General features: G+C 39.6%; 1 protein-coding gene across 1 annotated transcript in view; it reads left to right on the top strand.

Annotated features, from left to right (window-relative positions):
* Positions 1–26,988, top strand: part of LOC124612730 (replication factor C subunit 3) — an 88,082-nt gene that overhangs the window by 41,714 nt on the left and 19,380 nt on the right. Inside the window, exon 5 of the mRNA XM_047141101.1 lies at positions 12,506–12,627. Coding sequence (XP_046997057.1) covers positions 12,506–12,627 — 122 coding nt within the window. The remainder of the gene's footprint in view (positions 1–12,505; positions 12,628–26,988) is intronic.

The raw sequence follows: 26,988 nt of genomic DNA, 5'->3' as shown, positions 1-26,988 counted from the left end.
CCAACTCTCCGTGATATTCTATCCTTTGGAAGCCTCTTCATTTCCAAATAACTACTGCAACCTGATCCTTCTGAATCTGCTTAATGTATTCATCTCTTGGTCTCCCTCTACGATTTTCACCCCCCACACTTCCCTCCAGTACTAAATTGGTGATCCCTTGATGTCTTAGAATGTGTCCTATCAACTGATCTCTTCTCTTGATCAAGTTGCCCCACGCATTTCTCGTCTCCCCAGTTGTATTCAGTAACTCCTCATTAGTTCTGTGATCTGTCCATCTAATCTTCAGCATTCTTCTGTAGCACCACATTTAAAAAGCTTCTATTTTCCTTTTTTTTTTTTGTCTAGACTATTTATCGTCCATATTTCACTTCTATACATGCTTACAGTACAGGCAGTTACTTTCAGAGAAGACTTCCTAGCACTTAAATCCATATTTGATGTTAACAAATTTCTCTTCTTCAGAAATTTTTTTTTTTTTTTTCCCGGTCTTCATTTTATATCCTCTCTACTTCAGCCATCCCATCATCAATTATTTTGGTGCCCAAATAACAAAACTCACCTACCACTTTAAGTGTCTTGTTTCCTAATCTAATTTCCTTAGCATCACCTGATTTGATTCGACTGCAGTCCAAACATTATCCATGTTTTGCTGTTGTTGATGTTCATCTTATATCCTCCTCTCAAGACAGTGTCATTCTGCTCAACTGCTCTTCCAAGCCCTTTGCTGTCTCTGACAGAATTACGATGTTATCAGCAAAACACATGGTTTTTATTTGTTTTTCCTGAACCTTAATATTCGCTCCAGATTTTTCTTTTGTTTGCTTTACTGTTTGTTCACTGTACAGATTGAATAACATCGGGGATAGGCTACAACTTGTTTCACTGTCTTCTCAACCACTGCTTCCATTTCATCCCCCTTGACTCTTACCACTGCCGTCTGGATTCTGCACAAGTTGTATATAGCCTTTTGCTTCCCGTGTTTGACCCCTGGTACCTTCAGAATTTTGAGAAGAGTATTCCAGTCAAAATTGTCAAAAGCTTTTTCTAAGTCTACAAATGCTATAAATGCAGGTTTGCCTTTCCTTAACCTATCTCCCAAGATAAATTGTGGGGTCAGTATTGATTCGCTTATTGCTATATTTCTCCGGTACCCAAACTGATTGTCTCCGAGGTCAGCTTCTGCCAGCTTTTCTATTCTTCTGTAAAGAACTCTTGTTAGTATTTTGCAACCATGGCTTATTAAACTGATAGTTCAATAATTTTCACTCTTGTCAACAACTGCTTTTTTTGGAATTGGAATTATTACTTTCCTTAAAGTCTGAGGGTATGTCGCCTGTCTCATACATCTTGCACACCAGATGGAAGAGTTTTGTCATGGCTGGCTCTCCCAAGGCTGTCTGTATTTCTTACAGAATATCGTCTACTCCTGGGGCCTTGTTTCGTCTTAGGTATCAACGTATCAACAGCTATGCAATACTTAGTAACAACAAAATGTTTTTGTCATGTCTTTCTTGTGGGCCTCGTTTTGATATGGGAGGCATCACAGTTATTTATGTTTCTAACAGGTTGTGGGAAAATATGGAATGGTGGTGTGAAAAGCATTACAAGTAAATTTCCTCTTACTCCAGATGACTTACATTACATGTGACAGTGTGTGACAAATTTCTTAAATCATGGAGCATTAAACTCTCATTCAAAATTGAGAACCAGCCACTTAAGAAAGTTTCAGGCCCAGAAGACCAGCCATTTATGCCATTATTTAAAAGTTTACATTTGTGTTTGATATATTTTAATGGGCAACAAACGCTAAAAAATACCAAGTTTTGATGTTTATTTTTCATATTTATTTTAATTCTTTCGTAGATTACAAATTATGCTATAACAATGGCAATAAGTACAATTTTCCTTAAGAAAGGTGCAAGGTGAATTCTTGAGCGATTTCACAGGTAGTTGGCTTTTCTATGGAAAAGTTGAAGTGCTTGATGGAACATGTATGCAGCCAGGTAACCCACAAAATGTTCATTGCACAGCAGTGAAAGTTATAACAGTGCTTGTCAGCAATATTCCGCTGTTTCAATTTAAGTTTGTGCTCTTAGGATCCTGGTGAACCACACTTCAGGAAAAAAACAGCAAAAAATTTTTGATAACTGATATTAAATGTGAAAGCTTAGCTTTTCTTGTAGCTATGCTGTTTGTATATTACCATATTTCCTCGAATCTAAGCCACCCTCGAATCTAAGCCGCACCTGAAAAAATGAGACTTGAAATCAAGGAAAAAAAAATTTCCCGAATCTAAGCTGCACCTGAAATTTGAGACTCAAAATTCAAGGGGAGAGAAGTGTTTCAGGCCGCACCTCCAAATCGAAACAAAATTGGTCCATTGTAATATGAGACACAATTTAGGTTGAATGAATGGCTATATAGCTACAGTAGTTTGGCTTGAGTCGTAAGCTTAGCAGTTAAGCTTTACCAGGTAGCCATTGCTACGTGTCCGTATTTATACAGCTACCCTTCCTTTTTCACATGCTTCGTCTGGTTTGAATCGATTGCGTATTTTTGTTTGATCTGATAAGTGCCGTTCTCTTTGTTATAGGTGTTTAAGTCACTCTAAGCTGAAAATGCATTACTGTACTGTGTCATGCATTGTTTGTCGCATTCTGATAATGAGTGTTTACGGCCTGTCGCCGCTCGCGGCATGGCTTGCTTTTGTGCACGCTACCGTCGCTTACAATTAAAAATAAGAAAGGAATCGTCTCATTAGCGAAACAATGACAAGAGACTGCTATTTGTTGTTACTTACACTGCTGCTTTCTTTGACAATGATGGACAAGAACCAAATAATAGACTGCGTATGATAGATGATGTTCTGAACGAGAGTTTAGCAAAAATGTTTCTCCGTTTGAGAATCTTTACAGACGCCTCTTTAGTACATTACATTCTGCACAGAAATAAGAGTCATCTTAGAATTAAAAATCTAGTCAATTGTCGTGCTTCATTTCTGACCGTATTACTATTAGGCATAAGAATAATAGGAATATAAACAAGACATGATATGTATATTCTTCCGCGTTTATTGTTGTCCACTCTAGTTTCGTAGTTTATTAGGCAGACAGGATTTAAATGAGATAGCAGCAAATACGAAAGAATACACGGCAAAATGTTTATATTCATATTATAGTGAAGAGAATACTGTACGTGATTCACAATTCATGAAAGTTCCTATTAGCAACCATCTCTTCTCATAGGTAGGAAAAAATTCAGAACGTAGAGTTGGCCATATTGACAAACATCCCAAACAGTCTTGCCAGTCAGATTTTTGTAGTACATTGAAATGCTGCTACATTCGTAGATTAACAATACGAAATTTGTATTTACTTCGTTGGATAATGTATGAAAATGCAGTGGTCGAAAATTGAGGCAGAGAAAAAAGCTCATCTTCCACCTTTTTTTTAAATTTCTTTACTGATGCAGAGGTTTTGACGCCAGTATTTATCTTTGTGCCTGCAAAGCATGTCTGTGTAGCGCTACATATATTCGACGGCAGAAGTTAGTTGTGGCGCACCTACCAGCATTTTTCAGAACTTCCAATTACTTTGCACTCAATTCTAAGCCGCAGGCAGTTTTTGGATTACAAAAACTGGAAAAAAAGTGCGGCTTAGGTTCGAGTAAATACGGTAATTTAAACCATTAACTTTTTGTATTTGTGTGTTCATGCTCCTTAACAATGATGGTGCTATTGGTTGACTACATCACATTTCCTGGGTTCTGAATATCTGCTGTCATTGGCTGGCAATATTACGTGACAGGAACTGTGATTGCCTGAGAAAAGCGCTTTGCAGTCGTGATTTCAGTGCTTTAGAAGCTACATCTAAATCTACATCTACACTCTGCAAACCACCATGAACTGCATGGCATACCGTTCTGTATTTGGTGGAATTTGTGTTTATAATTGCGTAATACAAAAATATTTAGTGTAAATATTGCCATGCATCAAAGATCTCTCCAGAATGCTTTCTTATTTTTGCTGGTTTTTGTTTACTAAAGTGCTGGAAGTTCTTTATCGGTCTATAAAACCTTCGCTATTCAAAAGATTAACATGTTTTACAGCTCCAAGGGAAAGTATATTTTTACCCAAGAAAAAAATAGGTATCAACCTATGCTGAAACACCCATATTAGTACATGGTGTAGCCTCCATGGACGGCAATGCAGGTGCTGACTCTGACATCCAGTTAGTCGTACAGAGGATGAATACTGCTCTGGGATATGTTATTCCATACCTGATTGATCTGTTCATATAATTCTGTAAGAGGTGTTGGTTGACTAGTCGCAGGAGCCACTTCTTGTTCCATCACATCCCACAAGTGCTCAACTGAAAACAAGTCCAGAGATCGTGTTGGCCAGGGTTGCTGCACAACATGCAGAGCACGTTGAGTTTTATGAGCAGCGTGTGGGCACACCTTATCCTGGTGGAACAACGCATCACCTTGCTGTTGCAAGATGGGCAAAAGAGCAGGTCTAACAACATTCTGCATGTATCAAGCACTGGTTAGCATCCCCTCCAGAAGCACCAAAGGTGAGCAAGAGTTGTAGTTTGTTGCACCCCAGACCATAAGGCCTGGGGTTGGGCCAGTGGATGTTGAGTGAATGCACTCTGAGAGACACAAATGACCACCACTTGCATGTAGGCAGAATCTGCTTTCATTGCTGAAAACCATGGTGAGCCATTCCATCTTCTAAGTGATCGTCTGACAGCACCAGTCGAGCTGTGCACCTCGATGCTGTGGCGTGAGTGGAAGATGGGCTGCATGCCCATTGCCCTGCTGCTAATAACTGGTTTGTAACAGTTTGTGTTGACATGACCGGGATCATAAGCCCTCTGACAATCCTGGCTGGCATGTATGCGCCGTTGATTTCCAGAACCTCATCTACAAGTGTGAGAATGCTCATGTGACCATTTGATACCAGCAAAGTTGAACAACTGATACAATATGTCCAGCTTGTGTGGCAATTCTCCAAAAGGACCATCTCACCACTCAGAAGGCCATAATTCGACCCCTTTCAAACTCGCTCAGTTCGCTGTAGGAAGCAGGAGTGTATCTCTGTGACATGGTTGCCGGCTTGCTTCATGTGTTTGCACTTTACTGAGCTTTCTGGCTGTGAGCATTCCCTGTTAAAGGATAGACACAGGTGGCACTCTAGCAGCTATGCCACTATCCTATCTGTTGGTGGACGACGTCAAAACCATTATCAGTATAGCTACTATCCCCAGATGACATATGCCATCGTCAGATCAAAATCAGTGCTGTCTTTCCAGGTATAATAATTCTTTTTTCTGGGAGTGTATTGGTGAAATATTTTGTAATGTTTCTCCTTATGCTCACCATAAATTGGTAGATGTACTCACCTGTTGCAGTAAGGTTGCCCAGTTTTTGAAAGAGCTCTTTACAGTGAGCTTGACTACTGCATCCAGTTATTATTCTTATGGCCCGTTTCTGCGGTTTAAAGACTGTGTCTATGTTTTGTGCCTTTAATCCCCAGAAAAGGCTCCCATAGCTAAGAACTGAGTGTACAAATGCCAAATAGTCCCCACAAGACATTGACTGTAACAGACTGATGCTAACACCCTAAGAGGATAACATTCTGATGGCATTCTGTTTAGCAGTATCTTTGTGTGTTCATTTCGCAACAGCTGACAGTGTTCATCACTAAAAACTTTGTGTTTGTTACACCATCTATGGTTTTATCATCTATGCTTAATGTGACAGTTTTCCCCTCTTTATGCTGAAGTGTACACCCTTTGTTTTCTTTACATTCACCATTAATTTGTTACATGCTGCCCAGTAATAAACATTCATTAGGGTTTCATCTGTTTTCTCTTAAAGGAGCTCTGGTGTTTCATCAGTGACTATGATGTTGCTCTCATCACCAAAGAGAATTTTTTCTCCATTTCTTACACTCTCTTGAGAGTCACTTATATACTATGAACATAATTGGACATGATGCACTACCCTGAGGGAAACCTGTGTTTATGTGTTTCATATCTGACAATTGTTTTACTAAAAATTTTTCAACAACAAATGTGTGAACTATTTTCGTGTTTTACATCCTGTTTTCCAAGTAAGACTGGAACCACTCATTCACTGTTACTATTATATCTATTGCTTCTTGCTTGCTTAGTAATATTTTATGGTCAGCAGTGTCAAAAGCTGTGGAGAAGTTCAGGAAAATACCTGCTCCTTATCAGGAGCTTCAAGTACCACTTTTGTGAACTCTGTAATGACCAATTTGTACTTTTCCACTTTGGAAACCAAACTAATTCAGCAAAAAGGTTCCATTTATGCATGTAATTTATTAGTCACTTTCATTATTGATTCATTTATTTTTGAGAATGGAGACAGTAGTGAAACTGGGCTGCTGTTTTCTTTACTTTCCGCATTTTTTCTTTAGTAAGGGCACCACACGTGGGGGAAATACCTGCACTAAAGTACTCATGTATTACATTTGTTAATGGGGCTTTATGCTGTCTATCCACATCTTCTGTACAGAGGCAGGAACTTCATTATGCCTACTGACTTCTTATGTTTTAATTGGTGTTTGTCTTCCTAAGTTCAAACGCTGTTGTGGGAAACATCATTGTCGTGTTTGCTGTGTAAGACATGGGGCGTTGCCATATGTCTTTTAGGAAAATTTTGCTGCAACTTTTCCGCTATACCAGAGAAATAATCATTTACAAAATTTGCTAATTCCTGAGAACTTTCTAGTATTCTGTCCCCATCTTTGACTAGTATGTTGTTATACTTGTGTATGCCTTTTTAGTTTCTTGTTTTATAACATCCAACACCACTTTACTTTTATTTTCTGCACTATATATAATTTTATCATTAATTTTTTTTCAGCCTGTGGTACTCTCTTGTATTTTTTTTTGTACCTGTGAGAGTACTCTTAAGACCTGTGGATTAATGTAGTGCCTGCAGTTATATGTCTGTTTCCTTAGCTGCTGTAGTAGAAATGTATAAATTTGGAAATGACTTCTCAAAAGTTAATTTAAACAATGTGCAGATGTCATTTGTGTACCCCAGCCTGAAAAATACAATAAATGAATTTCATTTGGAGGCAGCCACTGTGTTCCCATAAGCTTGTATGGCTAGTTGAATAATAATAATAATAATAATAATAATAATAATAATAATGCAGCTTTACTGTATGATTACATGATGATGGCGTCCTCTTGGGTAAAATATTCCGGAGGTAAAATAGTCCCCCATTCGGATCTCCGGGCGGGGACTACTCAAGAGGATGTCGTTATCAGGAGAAAGAAAACTGGCGTTCTACGGATCGGAGCGTGAAATGTCAGATCCCTTAATCGGGCAGGTAGGTTAGAAAATTTAAAAAGGGAAATGGATAGGTTGAAGTTAGATATAGTGGGAATTAGTGAAGTTCGGTGGCAGGAGGAACAAGACTTCTGGTCAGGTGACTACAGGGTTATAAACACAAAATCAAATAGGGGTAATGCAGGAGTAGGCTTAATAATGAATAGGAAAATAGGAATACGGGTAAGCTACTACAAACAGCATAGTGAACGCATTATTGTGGCCAAGATAGATACGAAGCCCACACCTACTACAGTAGTACAAGTTTATATGCCAACTAGCTCTGCAGATGACGAAGAAATTGAAGAAATGTATGATGAAATAAAAGAAATTATTCAGATTGTGAAGGGAGACGAAAATTTAATAGTCATGGGTGACTGGAATTCGAGTGTAGGAAAAGGGAGAGAAGGAAACATAGTAGGTGAATATGGATTGGGGGACAGAAATGAAAGAGGAAGCCGCCTGGTCGAATTTTGCACAGAGCACAACATAATCATAACTAACACTTGGTTTAAGAATCATGAAAGAAGGTTGTATACATGGAAGAACCCTGGAGATATTAAAAGGTATCAGATAGATTATATAATGGTAAGACAGAGATTTAGGAACCAGGTTTTAAATTGTAAGACATTTCCAGGGGCAGATGTGGACTCTGACCACAATCTATTGGTTATGACCTGTAGATTAAAACTGAAGAAACTGCAAAAAGGTGGGAATTTAAGGAGATGGGACCTGGATAAACTAAAAGAACCAGAGGTTGTACAGAGATTCAGGGAGAGCATAAGGGAGCAATTGACAGGAATGAGGGAAATAAATACAGTAGAAGAAGAATGGGTAGCTTTGAGGGATGAAGTAGTGAAGGCAGCAGAGGATCAAGTAGGTAAAAACACGAGGGCTAGTAGAAATCCTTGGGTAACAGAAGAAATATTGAATTTAATTGATGAAAGGAGAAAATATAAAAATGCAGTAAGTGAAACAGGCAAAAAGGAATACAAACGTCTTAAAAATGAGATCGACAGGAAGTGCAAAATGGCTAAGCAGGGATGGCTAGAGGACAAATGTAAGGATGTAGAGGCCTATCTCACTAGGGGTAAGATAGATACCGCCTACAGGAAAATTAAAGAGACCTTTGGAGATAAGAAAACGACTTGTATGAATATCAAGAGCTCAGATGGAAACCCAGTTCTAAGCAAAGAAGGGAAAGCAGAAAGGTGGAAGGAGTATATAGAGGGTCTATACAAGGGCGATGTACTTGAGGACAATATTATGGAAATGGAAGAGGATGTAGATGAAGATGAAATGGGAGATATGATACTGCGTGAAGAGTTTGACAGAGCACTGAAAGACCTGAGTCGAAACAAGGCCCCCGGAGTAGAAAATATTCCATTGGAACTACTGACGGCCGTGGGAGAGCCAGTCCTGACAAAACTCTACCATCTGGTGAACAAGATGTATGAAACAGGCGAAATACCCTCAGACTTCAAGAAGAATATAATAATTCCAATCCCAAAGAACGCAGGTGTTGATAGATGTGAAAATTACCGAACTATCAGCTTAATAAGTCACAGCTGCAAAATACTAACACGAATTCTTTACAGACGAATGGAAAAACCAGTAGAAGCCAACCTCGGGGAAGATCAGTTTGGATTCCGTAGAAACACTGGAACACGTGAGGCAATACTGACCTTACGACTTATCTTAGAAGAAAGATTAAGGAAAGGCAAACCTACATTTCTAGCATTTGTAGACTTAGAGAAAGCTTTTGACAATGTTGGCTGGAATACTCTCTTTCAAATTCTAAAGGTGGGAGGGGTAAAATAGAGGGAGCGAAAGGCTATTTACAATTTGTACAGAAACCAGATGGCAGTTATAAGAGTCGAGGGACATGAAAGGGAAGCAGTGGTTGGGAAGGGAGTAAGACAGGGTTGTAGCCTCTCCCCGATGTTGTTCAATCTGTATATTGAGCAAGCAGTAAAGGAAACAAAAGAAAAATTCGGAGTAGGTATTAAAATTCATGGAGAAGAAATAAAAACTTTGAGGTTCGCCGATGACATTGTAATTCTGTCAGAGACAGCAAAGGACTTGGAAGAGCAGTTGAATGGAATGGACAGTGTCTTGAAAGGAGGATATAAGATAAACATCAACAAAAGCAAAACAAGGATAATGGAATGTAGTCTAATTAAGTCGGGTGATGCTGAAGGAATTAGATTAGGAAATGAGGCACTTAAAGTAGTAAAGGAGTTTTGCTATTTGGGGAGCAAAATAACTGATGATGGTCGAAGTAGAGAGGATATAAAATGTAGGCTGGCAATGGCAAGGAAAGCGTTTCTGAAGAAGAGAAATTTGTTAACATCCAGTATTGATTTAAGTGTCAGGAAGTCATTTCTGAAAGTATTTGTATGGAGTGTAGCCATGTATGGATGTGAAACATGGACGATAAATAGTTTGGACAAGAAGAGAATAGAAGCTTTTGAGATGTGGTGCTACAGAAGAATGCTGAAGATTAGATGGGTAGATCACAGAACTAATGAGGAAGTATTGAATAGGATTGGGGAGAAGAGAAGTTTGTGGCACAACTTGACCAGAAGAAGGGATCGGTTGGTAGGACATGTTCTGAGGCATCAAGGGATCACCAATTTAGTATTGGAGGGCAGTGTGGAGGGTAAAAATCGTAGAGGGAGACCAAGAGATGAATACACTAAGCAGATTCAGAAGGATGTAGGTTGCAGTAGGTACTGGGAGATGAAAAAGCTTGCACAGGATAGAGTAGCATGGAGAGCTGCATCAAACCAGTCTCAGGACTGAAGACCACAACAACAACAATAATAATATTAATAATAACAATAATTAGTAATGGCAATAGACACAGTGCAAACTACACAACTTTGAAGTCAAGTTATTGCATCTATCTTGTTTCCTGTTGTTGTTACAATAATGTAGTTCTTGTGTTCCTTGTTGTTGGAAACTCTGGATTCCTCTCTGCACAAAGGCAATCAAATCAAACATCGATGGAAATTGCTTGAAGATTTACTCTTGCCTCATTGTAGTCATGTTGTTCTTAGCAGGAAACATCCAGTCAAGCTCATCTCTTTGCTGCTGCTAAAACATTAGGGCTACAGAGTTTCATATAAGACATGATTCCTCATTCTTGTAATTAATAAATAAATTTTTTCTGAAGAAGGAGAAGAAGAAGGAGGAGAAGGAGATTAGCTTTTAATGTCCCATCAACAACGAGGTCATAAGAGACAGTTTTTATGATTATCATCCTGCTTTTTTTAAATGTTGTTGAAAGTTTCTTATCGCCTAGTGCTAAAATACACAGGTGTGTCCTATCACAACAACCAGAATTCCGAACAGTGATACATTAGTGTGTAAGAATCTTCATTTGGAAAGCAACAAGGGGAAAAAAGAGACAAATGAGAAATTCTTAAACATTGGTGAAAACTGTTAGTATAACAGCTGAAGGCTGCTCCACTCATGTCTTTGCATCACTCTATAATTAAAAAGGCTTGTTGCCCAGGAATGTTTATAATACTGTAAATATTTGCTCGTAATTAGAATGTTTGTTAATGGCAGCTGTAGAAAACCATTTAAAGATTCCACGCAGAACATATTGGTGCGGCTAAAAACACATAGTTGCAAAGGGTGGCTAATTAGTTTGAAAGCATTTTGAACATTTGTTCACACCATGAGATACAATATGTCATTAGCTTCTCTATCAAATAGTGTAGCATTTATTTGAAATAAAGCTTTCTCCCTTAAATCTGGCCTTGTAAACAGTGTGTCCTGCAGGCTGACAGGCCCAAGGATAGTCAGGTGATATGATGTTCACCACATATGTTTAATTAGTTTGCATGTGGTGAAGAAGAATTTACTTGAATTAATATGAAGTAATATGAGAGATGAAAGCTGCCAAAGTGACATTAAATTGAGGCTGTAATCTGCAAGATTTCATTTATTTTATTCAGTTTCAGTACTGTTCTACATTTTTCTCAGAGTCCAGAGAAGACTATCCTGAGAGGATAGCATTCTCGAGATCCAAGGTACCCCTCAGGATGTCTCAGAATAACCTGAATATGACAGTGTTTTGAGGACACTTACCTCAAACAACTGAGACATTTGCTCGAAGCTCCATTGGACTTGGTGCCTCAGAAAATCTGGACTGTGAAACTGCTTAGCACTCCTCCTTCATCCAATGAAACATTTCTTTATAATTGAGCAATAGCCATGATAAAAAAGTGGGGGAGTAACAGAAGCTCTTGGCCATAATGAACGTTTGGACAAGCCTAAAGAAACTTATTTACTTGGAGATAAAGTAAACTGATACCGTGGTTCAGTCGGTGGATTCATGACTGGAAGAAATAATGTTAAAATAATCATCCACCCATCGTAATTTAAATTTGCCATGGTTTCCTTAAATTAATGAAGCCAAAAACCATGGTAATTTCTTCGAAGAGGGTGAAGATTTTTTCCAATGCAACCCAGGCTTGTGCTCCAGTTCTGATGATTCTGATGACCTCATTGTCAGCAGGATATTAAACCCTTATTCTGTTTGTACTCTCAGACAATAAACACAGTCTTTGACTTGGCATTGCTTTCAGTGTACTCTTAGTACTTGTTTTTGCATCTGGCCTTCTCTACAGAGCTGTTTTAAAATTTGATTTTGCAGTGTTCTTTGCTGTCAGATAGCTTCACGTTCTTGGCGACTACTCTGCTAATGAAGAAGAAACTTCTCCTGTCTTTTCTGCAAGTGTTTTCTGAGCAAAATAAATTGAAAGGCACGTACAGGATAATGACAGTAGGGTAACAATTATCATATTAACAATGTAGGAAAAGGCATATTGGTACTTACCATATAAAGAAGACACGTTAAGTTGCAGACAGGCACAGTTAAAAGACACTTCATAAAGCTTTTGGCCACAGCCTTCATCAGCAAAACAGAGACACACACAATTCATACACACAATTACAGTAAGTAGCAATCTGTGTTTTCCTACATTGTTGATGTTTGTACCAGTAGTTTCTATTGTTCAGTTATCATATTATTCATTAGCTTCTATATTATCTGATTTGCCAGTCTGTTATTCTGCAACTGTTTAATGTAACTTTGCTAAATCATTGCCTTATTTTGCAGAGTGTTTGTGAAAGGGAGAAGTTTGAGTTACCAGCAGAACTCATAGACCGTATTGCTGAGAAGTCAGACAGAAACATGCGTAGAGCACTTCTTATGACACAGACCTTTTTCATTGATCGAACGTAAGTAATACCTCAAGCACCAATTACTCATGTTCACCTTCCTGGCAATTGTTGCTTAAGTTATACAGAATATCTACACAGCCTAAATCAATTTATTTGTAAGACCAAACCTTACTAAGTGTATAATTGTGATATGTAAGCAAACAGAATGAAATTTAGTGGTTGCAGCAGTGGCAGTGGCAGTGCATGGTATTGCCACAGTGTTGCACAACTCCCAATAATTTTAGACTTTGTATGTCCCATTTTCATGTTGCAATGAACTATCTGTGGTCATACAACATACTATTACCTCATAACTGATCCAGACATGCTGCCAGGCTTGAAGCAAACTTGTGGTGGGGAGGGGGGGAGGGTTGTACTCCTACAGCAACTCCATGACAGATAACACGGCCCCATGTTTTTCGAGCAGGGATGAGTCGAGGTCTGTCTGTAGCACCAGGAAACATGCTCGCCAGTGACATTGTGGGGTATTGCAGTCAGCATTCAACTCCCTGACTAGAAACGGTTCCAAATGCCCCGTTAGGTAGCACCTTTGTATGGAGGACTTTTCTCCCAGCTTTCTCTGCGTCCAGAACATTAATTTGCTATCCAGGCTGCTAGGATAAGCCATTTTGCCATGCACGATATTGGCAGTATTGATATTTCAGCAGAAATTATAGTCATTTTGTTTAATTCAAAAATTGATCCTGAAGGTTGAGATTTGGAGGAAATGGTTTTTCATAACTGCATTTTATATTTTTGTCAATTGTAAGTAGAGCTTAAATTTAATGCTAACTTCGTGACATTTTGTGGCTAGAATATTGTGATTGTTGGTGTTACTGCAGCCGTAATGTTTATGTTTATCATATGTATGAATATTATTTCTAAGAGCCTTTTGACTGTGCAAGGTGGCACAATGGCTAGCACAATGGACTTGCATTCAGCAAGACAACGGTTCAAACCTGCATGCGGCCCTCCTGATATAGGTTTTCTGTGACTTCCCAAAATCGCTTCAGGCAAGTGCCAGGATGGTTCCTTTGAATGGGCATAGCTGACTTCCTTCCCCATCCTTCCCTATTCCGATGGACCGATGACCTCGCTGTTTGGTCCATTTCCCCAAATGAAGCAACCAAACAGGAGTCTTCTGTAAAGGTGTTGTGGTGTTTCTAAGTGATTGAGTGTCTCCGTACTTGATACTGCCATTTTCTATGCATTACTGTATCTGATAAGTTCTGGACAGTGAGAACTACTAGCTCGTCGCATAGTTAGTAGGTTGTGAAGCTTGATTGAAAATAATTTACAAAGTACATACTTTCCCTATTTTTTATATAGAGCAGCTTGCTGTAAAGAGACTAGAGTGACTGTTACCAGTTTTAAATATTGCGCAAAATAATGCTGAAATAGACTGGGGCATTCCCATAATGTAGGTCAAAGGCCAAAAGGTGCTTTTCAGGTTTGAAAAGAATAAACTCATTCTGGCTTTGGTGATGCTTTCCATTGAAAGATATCTCATGTTGGAGATCATAAAACCCGATCAGTGGATGGCTAACAAGTTTGCACCAATAAAAACTTGGAGGGCAAATTTTCAGCACAAGTGAAGTAAGAATAAGTGTATTTATAATGTATACTTTCTCTCTTATTTCCAGTCTTTTAAATGATGATTGTATTTCATTCAGATTAAGAACATTGGTCATTACATAACAATAATTGTTTTCCTAATTAATTGATAAATTGTAGCATGCTCTTTGGCACAGACATTTTTCTGTCATAGGTATAGGGGGTGTCATAATTAAAGTTCCAGTTTCAAAGCACTCTAGAAAGACAACCACTGTTCAGAATGACATCAAATTTGAATAGCATATTATTGATGCACGGGGAAACATCAGGGGGGAAAAGAGAGAGAGAGAGAGAGAGAGAGAGAGAGAGAGAGAGAGAGTGAGTTTGACCAATAGATGGTGCTGCAAGTGTCTTAACATAAATGGGGTTGGCTAAATGACACATGAATTGCCAAAGGACAGCTGTGGTTTGAGCTGCGCATTACATCATCCATACTCTTCAGTATGCATGACAGCACGAGTTGTTAGTCAACAGTTGTGGCACTGTCAGTTAGGTAAACCATCCTCCACAGCAAGGTCATAGCACATTGGATGAGAAAAATCAGTTTTTAAGTGTCCTGAGACAAAAAACTGCATAAAACGCAAAATGCATTGATTTTTAGTTGTCCTGGGCCCAAAAACCTGCATATAAGCGAAATGACACCGTTTTGTGCCACAATTTGAAATCAAGTAACGGCATTTTCCACAGCTGATCAGAGTTTGTTGGCGGTCACATTCCGAATCTGTTGTGCGCTGTGTGGTTTCAGTTCATAGTTCCACCAGGTGATTTGGACAGCCAGGCTGTTGGGGAATGACAGCTGTTAATTTTAGAATTTGCTAAATGCTTCTGCAGGAGCCGCTTCTCTGGCTGTGCAGTCTGCAGAGGAACACCATCTTGCACAAAAATGATCCTACCCACACATCCACACTGTTGAAGGGTTTAAATGATTGGTGCATAAAAGGCTTTCAGAGCGTTTGCCAATGGCGGTAAATGGTGCCGCCAACCAGCACCACACAGTCACCTTTGCTGAATGAAGTGGTACCAGTTGATGTGTGTGCACATTTTTCATTGCCCATATTCTGCAATTCTGCACATTGGTATGTCCTTGGAGATGGAAATGGGCTTCATCAGTCAACAGAATGTTCTCTGGCCATTCACTGTCCACTTCCATGCAAACAACAAATTCCAGAGAGAACATTTGTCTTGATGAAGGACAGTAGAAAGCAACTTCTGAACATAGGTGATTTTGTATGGATACCAATGCAGGATGTTTCATAGGGTTTTATGGACTGTGCTCATAGGCATGTCCAACATTCAGGCAATTCCCCATGCACTGCATTTTTGCACACTGCCTCTTGACCCCTCCTGCAGTGCTGTGGCCACATCTTCAACAGATGTTGGATCAACTGCTTTCCTCGCTACACCACATTGCATTTCAAAGGAACCTGTCTTTTTAATTTTGTAATCTTTTCTCCAGACCCATAGCAGACATTGGACCAATGCCATTTTTCATACCCTTGAGTGTCTGAACTTCTGCAGGGGTGCTGGCATACATTCGCTGTTCTTGTAAGAGAGCTTTACTATCATCAGCACATGATCCTTCATGAAGAGATTCATATTCCGTGTCTTGGACATAAACTGAGGAAGAGCTATATCCCGCATGTCTCAGGTGGAAACTGAGGAACAGCCATGTCCTGCATGTTTGTTGGTGTGCATATTCTGATGCTTACAGCGCCATCTATTGGTCAGATTTCACTTGTTTTTCTCCCACGACATTTGCCCTTGCCCCAATAATATGCTTTTCAAATGTGACGTCATTCTGAACAGTGGTTCCCTTTATATAGCATTTTGAGACTGGAACTTTTATTATGTACACCCTTAATCTAACTTTTTGCAAGATCTTAAATTGGGTTTTAAAAAGTGAATTTTGTGACCTTCATACACCATGAACTCTAGGGGAGTTTACATCATAATGAATGTCACAAAACTAGGCACTGAGATAAAGAATCTTCTCCCTTTTAAGTGTCTCTTATAAAAATGCAACATCGAACCTCAATGCAACACCCAACTTCAGACACCAGTGGTGGACACTGGGTTGCAGTATGGTGTTGTATAACAGTTTCTTTCTTATGTAATTAAACCGCACAACAAGGAAGTGCTTCATTTTTTGTAAGCGTTTGGATGTGTGGTGGCATAATACGGGGTGTCCACAATGAGACTTCAACATTTGAACTCATAAAATCTGAGAGGAAACACAATTTATTGACGAACAAATACAGGGAAATCATACAGCAGCTCATCAAGTTTTCATACACAGGTGGACGGTTCTATACACTTGAACATGGGAGCCACGGGTAGCGCGAAGAATATCAAGTCTATAATCGATTTCGTGCCATGTGTTGCGGAGCATCTGTTCTGTGACAGAGTTGATGACAATTCTCATGCGCTGTTTCAAGCCTTGCAGGTCCTTTGCTGGTGTATTGTATACTCGGTCTTTCACATAACCCCACAAGAAAAAATCGAGGGGGGTTATGTCGTGCGAACGTGGTGGCCAAGGAATTGGACCTCCACGGCCAATCCATCGTTGCGGGAATGTGTCATTTAAAAATTTTCGGACATCAAGGCTCCAATGTTGTGGTGCACCATCCTGTTGAAACATCACATTTGGCTACAGGTCTGTTATCTGTGGCACGGGAAATTGTTCCAACATGTCCAGGTAGATGGCTCTATCCACAGTCGGCTCCTGAAAGAAAAATGGCTCAACAATGCGATTTATCATCAAACCGCACCACACATTTACTTTTGGACTGTCGCGCATGAGTTCCCTAGGTGCATGTGGATTTTTGGACCCCCAGATGCGCACATTGTGACGATTGACAGCCCCTGACACGCGAAAGGTTGCCTCGTTAGTAAACATCACGAGTGATAAAAATGTCTTGTCCATGGCAATGCGATCTAACATGGCACATGCCAATTCTTCTCCTTTTGGTCGATCATCGGGCTTGATTTCTTGTACAACCTGCACTTTATATGCGTACAAACATAATCGCTGATGAAGCACTTTGTGCACTGTTGAACGTTTCATACGAAGTTCTCGTGCTGTCTGTCGCACTGACTTCTGTGGACTTTGCTCGAATGACTGTCGCACTTGTTCCACATGATGTTTGCTGATCCCAGGCTTACCACCACCATGCCCTTTCGCAACACTCCCAGTAGCCAAAAACTGATCACACTACTTCTTTATAGTCTTGAACTACGGGGGCACTTTGTTGTAAACTCGACGAAAGTTTCTTTGCACTCGGGTCGCCGATTTTGTTTCTGCATACCACCAGACCACTTGTGCACGCTCCTTCATATCCTCCATTTTGCTAAAACAATTGATTGTAGCTCCACTACGGCCACTTGACGTATCAAATTTGCACACCTTAAACTTGTTGAGTTGCTCTGTCTGCCCCTTCAGGATTCACAGGTCCACCATCTGAAATGAGAAAGATATAGGATATTAAAATGTTGGAGTCTCATTGTGGACACCCTGCATTTGTATTTTTCTGGTACAGAAAAATCACAGATGGTTTAAAACCTGTTTGAGATATGGAAAAAATTGAGTGCGGGGAATATGGGTAAGGAGGTAAAGCTGTCCTAAACCCAAAGATCAGTTTGATCACTGCAGTGCTGTACTAGATGCGTGAATCTGCCAGAGATGCTGTTTCTTTGCCATCCTCTTATCTTCAATTTCACTTATCCAGCCAGTTATAGCAAGATCTTCAGTTTAATGTGAACCACTCTGCAGCTTGACTTTTCCACATACACAGGTCATTGCCAGAGGTCTCTGAAATGAAGCTTGTGTTACATATTATGTACCTACTTTTTCATATGTAGAGAATATTTTATTATTCTTGAATAGTAATAGAACTAGAGCACCTGCTAACGTCTTCATCGAAGGGGTAGTGTTGCTGTCAGGCTTCAGTCAGAGCACGAAGAGAGAGAATGGTCTCCCAAGAGAATGGTGTTCTTGTATATTTGAGAACATTAGGTAAAAAATTAAGATTGTGATAAAACCTACAGGCTTAGAAAGGAACTTGCCTTACTAAAATAATTGCCCATTAATAAGTTGAATTGGAATTTGATACATCATTTGAATTGTGATGAAGTATTTAACTGTATTTAAGATCATGTGAGCAATAAGGACATGAGAACCTGAAGTTTCTAAACTAAAGAAGGGATGGTAAAAATAATAACTTATCATTGTTAGAAGAGTACTAATGATTTTTATGAGGATTTAAATAAAATTGCCCATTTAACTAGTCATATTGACTGGGTGTGGCAGTCCTGGTTCTTGTATCTCTAACTTAATAACAAATCCAGTTTATTGTTTGTGTACTCTCTTTTAGTATCTCAAGGGAGAGGCAGCTTTGAGGGATATATAGAGGGAAACTTATAATAAGGGATATCATTTTTTGTTCCCATACGTCTGTATGACCACTTATATAATCAGCTAATATCTATCTTTATGGAGAAGCAAGAAATTCATGATTACTCATAATTAAAGCCACCCTGCAAATCTGGACTAATAGTCAACAGGAACATGTGCATGCTGGTGTACATACAAAGTTTCATTGGTAATGAAACTGGTGTTATGTTTACTTGAATAACTTTCATGTTGCACGAATTTGAATTATAACAAATCCGTCAAGCAACCCTAGTAACACTGATATGAATATTTAATGGACCTAAAGTGTTCCTTTAGGAATAGGTGTTTGTCAGGAGAGAGGTCTTCAACTTTGGGATCAAAGTCTGTTGTTTCTGTTAAATTTTGATCATGTGCCAGACACAGTTTACTATATGTATACAATTATGCAAACAGTGACTACTAGATAGTTGGGTCACTGTAGCTCATTCAAAGCTAAATGGAACGGCCAGTGCTATACAAGCTGGAGTCTCATCGGGCTGGTTCCACTGGCGTCATCAACAGTATCTGTAGCTGTATCCAGTTGTAGGAGGGAGGAAACATTCAGCAACTGTAAGGACAAGGTTGACAACATGCTTTCTTGCTGTTAAGTGCTTGAAATGTCATATCACATCATACTTGCCCTGGCTAGAGACCTTGTGGTAGCATGCAGATAACACATTTCCAGTCAGGCTGTGTTGTTTGCTTTGAGAGGCCGATCTATATGTTTGAGTGATCTACCATATGAATTCCCCTTTTGCAAGGGCATCAAGTTGCTTGACAAACATGGTGTGCTGCCTTCAGGGAGTAGATTCAGAAATGGTTGTGTTGTGTTCTGTTCGTGAATGGATTACAGTTTTCGTGGAGAGTAATTCTTGCCATCTCTTCCTCTGGTACCTGCAAGAGACATGTTGCAACATGGTAGTACTGTGGAAATAAACTGAAGTGGTGGCACTAGCGTTTCTGTCTGGAGTGATGTCGTATAGTGAGCGTGTATACCACTACATGTTTTCCAGGGTTACTGTGATGGCTTGGATTTTTTTTTTATTTTTTTTATTTTTTTTTATTTTTTTTTTTTTTATCTTCAAAAATTTGTGTTCCTTTTTATGGTGCATATGGTCCTGGGTTTCCTCTGATAGATGAAAGTGGCCAACCACTCGGGGATTAGCAAGCTATATTAGACAGTCTGACACACAATATGAAGAGATGTGTTTTCTGTGTCTCTCTGAGGGTCCATGACACATTATCTTGATGTTAAGTGTAGCATCACTAGGGGGACACTACACACTGAAAGAGACATGCACAACTCCTAGCTAGTTGTAAGGTATACAGGGTGGTCGATTGATCGTGACCGGGCCAAATATCTCACGAAATAAGCGTCAAACGAAAAAACTACAAAGAACGAAACTTGTGTAGCTTGAAGGGGGAAACCAGATGGCGCTATGGTTGGCCCGCTAGATGGCACTGCCATAGGTCAAACGGATATCAGCTGTGTTTTTTTTTTAAATAGAAATCCCCATGTTTTATTACATATTCTTGTAGTACGTAAAGAAATATGAATGTTTTAGTTGGACCACTTTTTTCGCTTTGTGATAGATGGCGCTGTAATAGTCACAAACGTATGGCTCACAATTTTAGATGAACAGTTGGTAGCATGTAGGTTTTTTTAAATTAAAGTACAGAACATAGGTACATTTGAACATTTTATTTTGGTTGTTCCAGTGTGATACATGTACCTTTGTGAACTTATCATTTCTGAGAATGCATGCTGTTACAGCGTGATTACCTGTAAATACCACATTAATGCAGTAAATACTCAAAATGATGTCCGCCAACCTCAATGCATTTGGCATTATGTGTAACTACATTCCTCTCAACAGCGAGTAGTTCGCCTTCCATAATGTTCGCACATGCATTGACAATGCGCTGCGCTGACGCATGTTGTCAGGCGTTGTTGGTGGATCACGATAGCAAATATCCTTCAACCTTCCCCACAGAAAGAAATCCAGGGACGTCAGATCTGGTGAACGTGTGGGCCATGGTATGGTGCTTCGATGACTAATCGACCTATCATGAAATATGCTATTCAATACCGCTTCAACCGCATGCGAGCTATGTGCTGGACATCCATCATGTTGGAAGTACATCGCCATTCGGTCACGCAGTGAAACATCTTGTAGTAACATCGGTAGAACATTACGTAGGAAATCACCATACATTGCACCATTCAGATTGCCATCGATAAAATGGGAGCCAATTATCCTTCCTCCCATAATGCCGCACCATACATTAACTCGCCAAGGTCGCTGATGTTCCACTTGTCGCAGCCATCGTGGATTTTCCGTTGCCCAGTAGTGCATATTATGCTGGTTTACGTTACTGCTGTTGGTGAATGACTCTTCGTCACTAAATAGAATGCATGCAAAAAATCTGTCAGCGTCCCGTAATTTCTCTTGTGCCCAGTGACAGAACTGTACACGATGTTCAAAGTCGTCGCCATGCAATTCCTGGTGCATAGAAATATGGTACAGGTGCAATCGATGTTGATGTAGCATTCTCAACACTGATGTTTTTGAGATTCCCGATTCTCGCGCAATTTGTCTGCTACTGATGTGCGCATTAGCCATGACAGCAGCTAAAACACCAACTTGGGCATCATCATTTGTTGCAGGTCATGGTGACATTTCACATGTGGCTGAACACTTCCTGTTTTCTTAAGTAATGTAACTATCTGGCAAACGGTCCGGACACTTGGATGATGTCATCCAGGATACCGCGCAGCATACATAGCACACGCCCGTTATGCATTTTGATCACAATAGCCATACAACAACATGATATCGACCTTTTCCACAATTGGTAAACGGTCCATTTTAACACAGGTAATGCATCACGAAGCAAATACCGTCTGCACTGGCAGAATGTTATGTGATACCACGTATTTATACGTTTGTGACTATTATAGTGCCAGCTATCACAAAGCAAAAAAGGTTTTCCAACTAAAACATTCATATTTATTTACGTACTACACGAATATGTAATCAAAAATGGGAGTTCATATTTAAAAAAATGCAGTTGATATCTGTTTGACCTGTGGCAGTGCCATCTAGCAGGCCAACCATAGCGCCATCTGGTTTCCCCCTTCAAGCTAGATGGGTTTCGTTCTTTGTAATTTTTTTGTTTGATGCTTATTTAATGAGATATGTGGCCTGGTCACTATCAATGGACCATCCTGTATATTGTATCCATATCACTGTGTCCCATTGCAAAAAGTCACTAGGACATTATCAGTACACACGTATTCATTGTGTCTCGTATTGTTTTATAGATCTTCCCCTGTCCCTCACCCCAGCCCACCCCCTCCCCTCCCCCACTCCCACCTCCGATCGAGTTACCTTTGTAATGGGTTAAGTCAAAGTTTACTTCTTGAAAGATTGAAATATGCACTAGGAACATCCATTCACATAAATGAGGCTAAGCAAGTGACTTCTAATTACAGACCAATCTCCCTCCTTCCTGTGTTAGGGAAGGTGGCTTATAACAGAACGTTTCTGGCAGTAACCTTTCAACAACGGTGTTGGTCTTATCTACAGAGAAAGCAATATAAGACCCCTGGTAAAACAATATAAAAATTTAACCTGTTGTATTTTTATGTGTTCTTGGATAGGTCTTCAACTCTGTAGATCATAAAATTTTTCTAGGTAAACGAAAATGTTATAGATTTAGAGGCACTACTCGTGTATTGATAGAGTCATACATTAATGAGTCCCCAAAATTTTATGAGCACTGCATACTGTGAGATTGAATGCCACCTGGTGACGTCACTGGCATGTGACACAGTAAGGAAAGTATATAGGTGAAGCAAAGGTGACTAAGGAATCGTTATATTGATGACACGGGCAGAAAATGGGGAAATCCTCAGACATAAGTGACTTTGACAAGTAGCTGATTGTTATATCCTAGTGCATGGGAATGAGAACCGGAAATGGTGGAGTTGGTTGGCTGTTGGTGTGGTACTGTCATGAGCAACTGTGGAAACTGGTTGAATGACAGTGAAAAGGCGAGCAGTTAACAAGCTATTAGGACATGTATGCTTCATCACAGAATGTGGAGGTTGGAGGTTTCCCTGCTGTGTAAAGCACCAATAGGCAGCGATATGTGGCAGGTATGATACCGAGTACAATACTAGGTGTAGGCACAAGTGCTTTGGAGCACACCCTTCAGTCAGGGTGTATACGGCCCGGGACATCTGGGAGATCCAGGAAATCTGGGAAAGACACGGGAATTTTTTCATCCGGGAAAAACCTGGGAATTTTTCAGAATTCTGGGATTTTTCATTGTTTTAGTTTCCAGGTAAATTTTTGTAGGTTTGATGTGTAAGACCTGACACGCTGACAAAGAACTTTAGCCCACAACTGCTGAATAATATTGCAGCAATAAAACATAAATCGGAGAATAACACCAAAATAAAGTTCAGTTGCATAGAAAATGGGTAATTTACACAATGCAGAGACTAGTTTGCCAACACCAAAAAGTGTCAAAGGCTTTAGGTCGAAGATTATGCAGTATGTCTGTAACAACTAATCTGCATTCGATGTGCGTGACGTCACAATTGTTTACATTTCTAACAGATCACTGGAAAATATTGAATAGTGGTGAAGATAAGTCATTTATGCCACTATTTAAAATTTTACCGGCACATTTGTGTTTGATATGACTTAACATGTAACACACGCTAAAAAAAAGACTGAGCTTCAAGTTAGTTTTCGTATTTAGTGTTGTTCTTTCATAGATAACAAATTATGCAATCGATGGCAAAATGTGTAATTGACCTTCAAAAAAAGTGCATAATGTGTTACTGAGCAATGTCACAAGTCTTTTCATGCCAGAACACTTCAACTTTTCTATAGTATAGAAAAGACTAAGTGTTCTGGCATGCAGAGAAATACCAGTTCGCTTCTTTTCTACTTTTTTTGCCAGTGAATTGTCTTTTTGTCTCCGAACAGCTCTAACGTTCGCTATTGCTTCTTTCTAACTAATCCTATAAATGGACAGCAGAAGGCAGCACCAGTCAATTGATAGGTAGCGGGACATCCGTACCTTGCTCTCGTACGAAATCAGTCCAGTTTTAGAGCGAAAACCTGTGTCAAGCACAGCTACTATACTCCCCACTCTAAAATTTTCTTTAAGTAAGGACAAGTATGTCTTTTACCTCTTCCATTCCTCAATTTTTCTCATTTTATTATTGTTTTTACTTGAATACAAAAGCTTGCGGTTTAGTCATTGTTAAAGACCTTTAATTACTTTCTTTCGTTTTAGAATAATAAGAGATTTTCTTCCGTAAAATATTTTGTGCATTTTTACAGTCTTTTCTTTCGGATTTTCGTGTTGTTAAATTTTACCTCTGGTCTTTATTTTAATACTTAATTGCTTAAATTAGGTTTATTTTTCAAACATTTTTGAATCACGAAAGTTATTGTTTGCAATGTATATTTAAACATCTATGGGAGTTAGCAGTTTAAAATAAATAACACTATCATATTCATTTGTTTTGAAAACATTTTATTAAAGAAACATTTTAATTATTATTAGACAATACAACAAATAATTTAGAAGGAAGTACGATGTTTAACAACAAATACTGTAATTTAGGAATTTACTTTGGAGAGTAACTCACTTGGAGCTGTGTGCGAGAGCATTGATTCGTTCTGTAATAGATTCTCGCTCTATCTGAGTGTTTTGAATGGTCCCCTCAAGTTTTGTCTTCTTCTCTTTAAGCTGTCTTATTTCTGCGTCAACAATCTTCCTTTTAGTCAGATGATGCTTTTTCCTGAATGACTCGTCATTTTGATTTTTGAAGTCTTCAGCATATCGATCTCATGAGTTTCTTACAAGAGTGTTTAAGGGACTTTGTTATAGGCACTCCTTGGACTCCGCCGTGTGTCTTGACTGTGTCGTACACCAGTCTTCTGCTCACTACAGATTGATCCCTCATATTCTCGAAGAGGCACTCTTTGTTCATCAAGAATCCTCACTCCACACCTGCTTGACTGTGCAACAAAGTGAGCGTGACTTCCATTGCCTTCTGCTGCTCGTGGCACGTTGCATTCTGGTTCTTGAGACATTTCATCCAGAACTCATCCAGCCGTTGCTCCTTGTTGTTGAATGTTTCGAATTTTGTTTTGAAGTTCTTCTTTACAATCATATTGCACTTCTGCTTTATCGGCACATCCACCATCCATCCAATTCCTCTCCACCAAAACCAGTAGAAAGGAATGAAATCATTTGAGACCAGCCTCCCTGCATGCTATTGTGGGATAAAGGCAGCTTACAGCTTTTGTCAACTTAAAGTGTAGGGGAGATTTCTCCATCAACTTTGATACGAGCTTGATCATTCCTCTTCTGCATTCGTTCCGGAACTTTGCGATTTCAAGGGCTGTGAGAGACCTGCACTTCCTGAACTCATTCTTGATGGTGAACCCAATCTTGACGTGGTTCACACCCAAAAGATTGGATTCTTTGTCCAAATTAACTGACGGCAAGATCTTCATCGGCTGGACAAATCGTGTCATCGTTGTCTCCGTTATCTCTTTCAAAGCAGAATGGAGGAACGGTGCTAGCGGCCAATTGGATTGGAAATCCTTTAGGAAAGGTATCAAGTCTCCAGCATGAGTTTAGAAAAAGGCAGTTTTCGGACCGAGTAGCTTGTCCTTGAGGTGATCCTCCACTACCCTGTAGCTAGTACATTTTGGTTTGTTTTTTTCTTCCAGCTTTGCAACAAATATTCACAGAAACAGAAGCATTACTAGAGTACGCTCAGCAATGTCCACATTCTCCAGCCATCGGATCGCGCAAAACTTCAAGGGAAACAGTTCCGATTCCGTTGTCAAAATATACAGAGCTCTTCTGGCAGGGACATCCTTAAAAAGATTGTTCAAGGCAGGTAAAAATTGAATTATCATCCACTGTTTCCTGAATTGCGGACTTGAAGGCGCCGTGAACAACGTGAAGCCCACACGTTCCAATTTCCAATAAAACGGTGTCTACCCCTTCAATTTCTTTCAGAAATTTTTTATATTCCCTTAAGAACGCGAGTTTGACGTTAGGGCCGTCCTTCGATACTTGTAAAAGTTTTTTCATTGCTTTGCCGGGAATTTTTTTCTTGAAGGACTCAAGTAGCTCAGCTGCTGTCGAACTGCCTAGAAAAGCTGATGCGTGCACACCAGATTTTTTTTTTAAATGTCCCAATAACGCACTAAAATGTCCATCTCGATTCTTTTGCACACCTTGTTTGAGGATTTGTCAAAACAAACAACAATCCATGATGTGTTTATGAGGTCAGCTTTAATTTCAGACTCAAGAAGGGAGCTAGTCCATATTGCATGATATAACCGATTTTGTGCTTTTGTAAACGCATTCTCTTGGCCACTTCACTGTCAGGGAACATTGCGGGGAAAAATAACACGTCATTCGCAGACCTACACAGTGACTTGTGTGAAATGATGCACTCCAAACACCACAATATTTTCGCCTTTGTTGTTTGTTGTTGTTGTTGTTGTTGTTGTTGTTGTGGTCTTCAGTCCTGAGACCGGTTTGATACACCTCTCCATGCTACTCTAACGTGTGCAAGCTTCTTCATCTCCCAGTACCTACTGCAACCTACATCCTTCTGAATCTGCTTAGTGTATTCATCTCTTGGTCTCCCTCTACGAGTTTTACCCTCCACGCTGCCCTCCAATACGAAATTGGCGATCCCTTGATGCCTCAGAATATGCGCTACCAACCTATCCCTTCTTCTAGTCATGTTGTGCCACAAACTCCATTTCACACCAATTCTCTTCAGTACCTCCTTATTAGTTATGTGATCTACCCATCTAATCTTCAGCATTCTTCTGTAGCATCACATTTCGAAAGCTTCTATTCTCTTCTTGTCCAAACTGGTTATCGTCCATGTTTCACTTCCATACATGGCTACAGTCCATACAAATACTTTCAGAAACGACTTCCTGACACTTAAATCAATACTCAATGTTAACAAATTTCTCTTCTTCAGAAACGCTTTCCTTGCAATTGCCAGTCTACATTTTATATCCTCTCTACTTCGACCATCATCAGTTATTTTGCTCCTTAAATAGCAAGACTCCTTTACTACTTTAAGTGTCTCATTTCCTAATCTAATTGCCTCAACTTCACCCGACTTAATTCGACTACATTCCATTATCCTCGTTTTGCTTTTGTTGATGTTCATCTTATATCCTCCTTTCAAGACACCGTCCATTCTGTTCAGCTGCTCTTGCAGGTCCTTTGCTGTCTCTGACAGAGTTACAATGTCATCGGCG

This window comes from Schistocerca americana, chromosome 4, assembly GCF_021461395.2.
Source record: "Schistocerca americana isolate TAMUIC-IGC-003095 chromosome 4, iqSchAmer2.1, whole genome shotgun sequence".
In the NCBI taxonomy this organism is placed as follows: Eukaryota; Metazoa; Arthropoda; class Insecta; order Orthoptera; family Acrididae; genus Schistocerca; species Schistocerca americana.
Note: the sequence above shows the minus strand (reverse complement) of the source record. Positions and strands in the feature narration are given on the sequence as shown.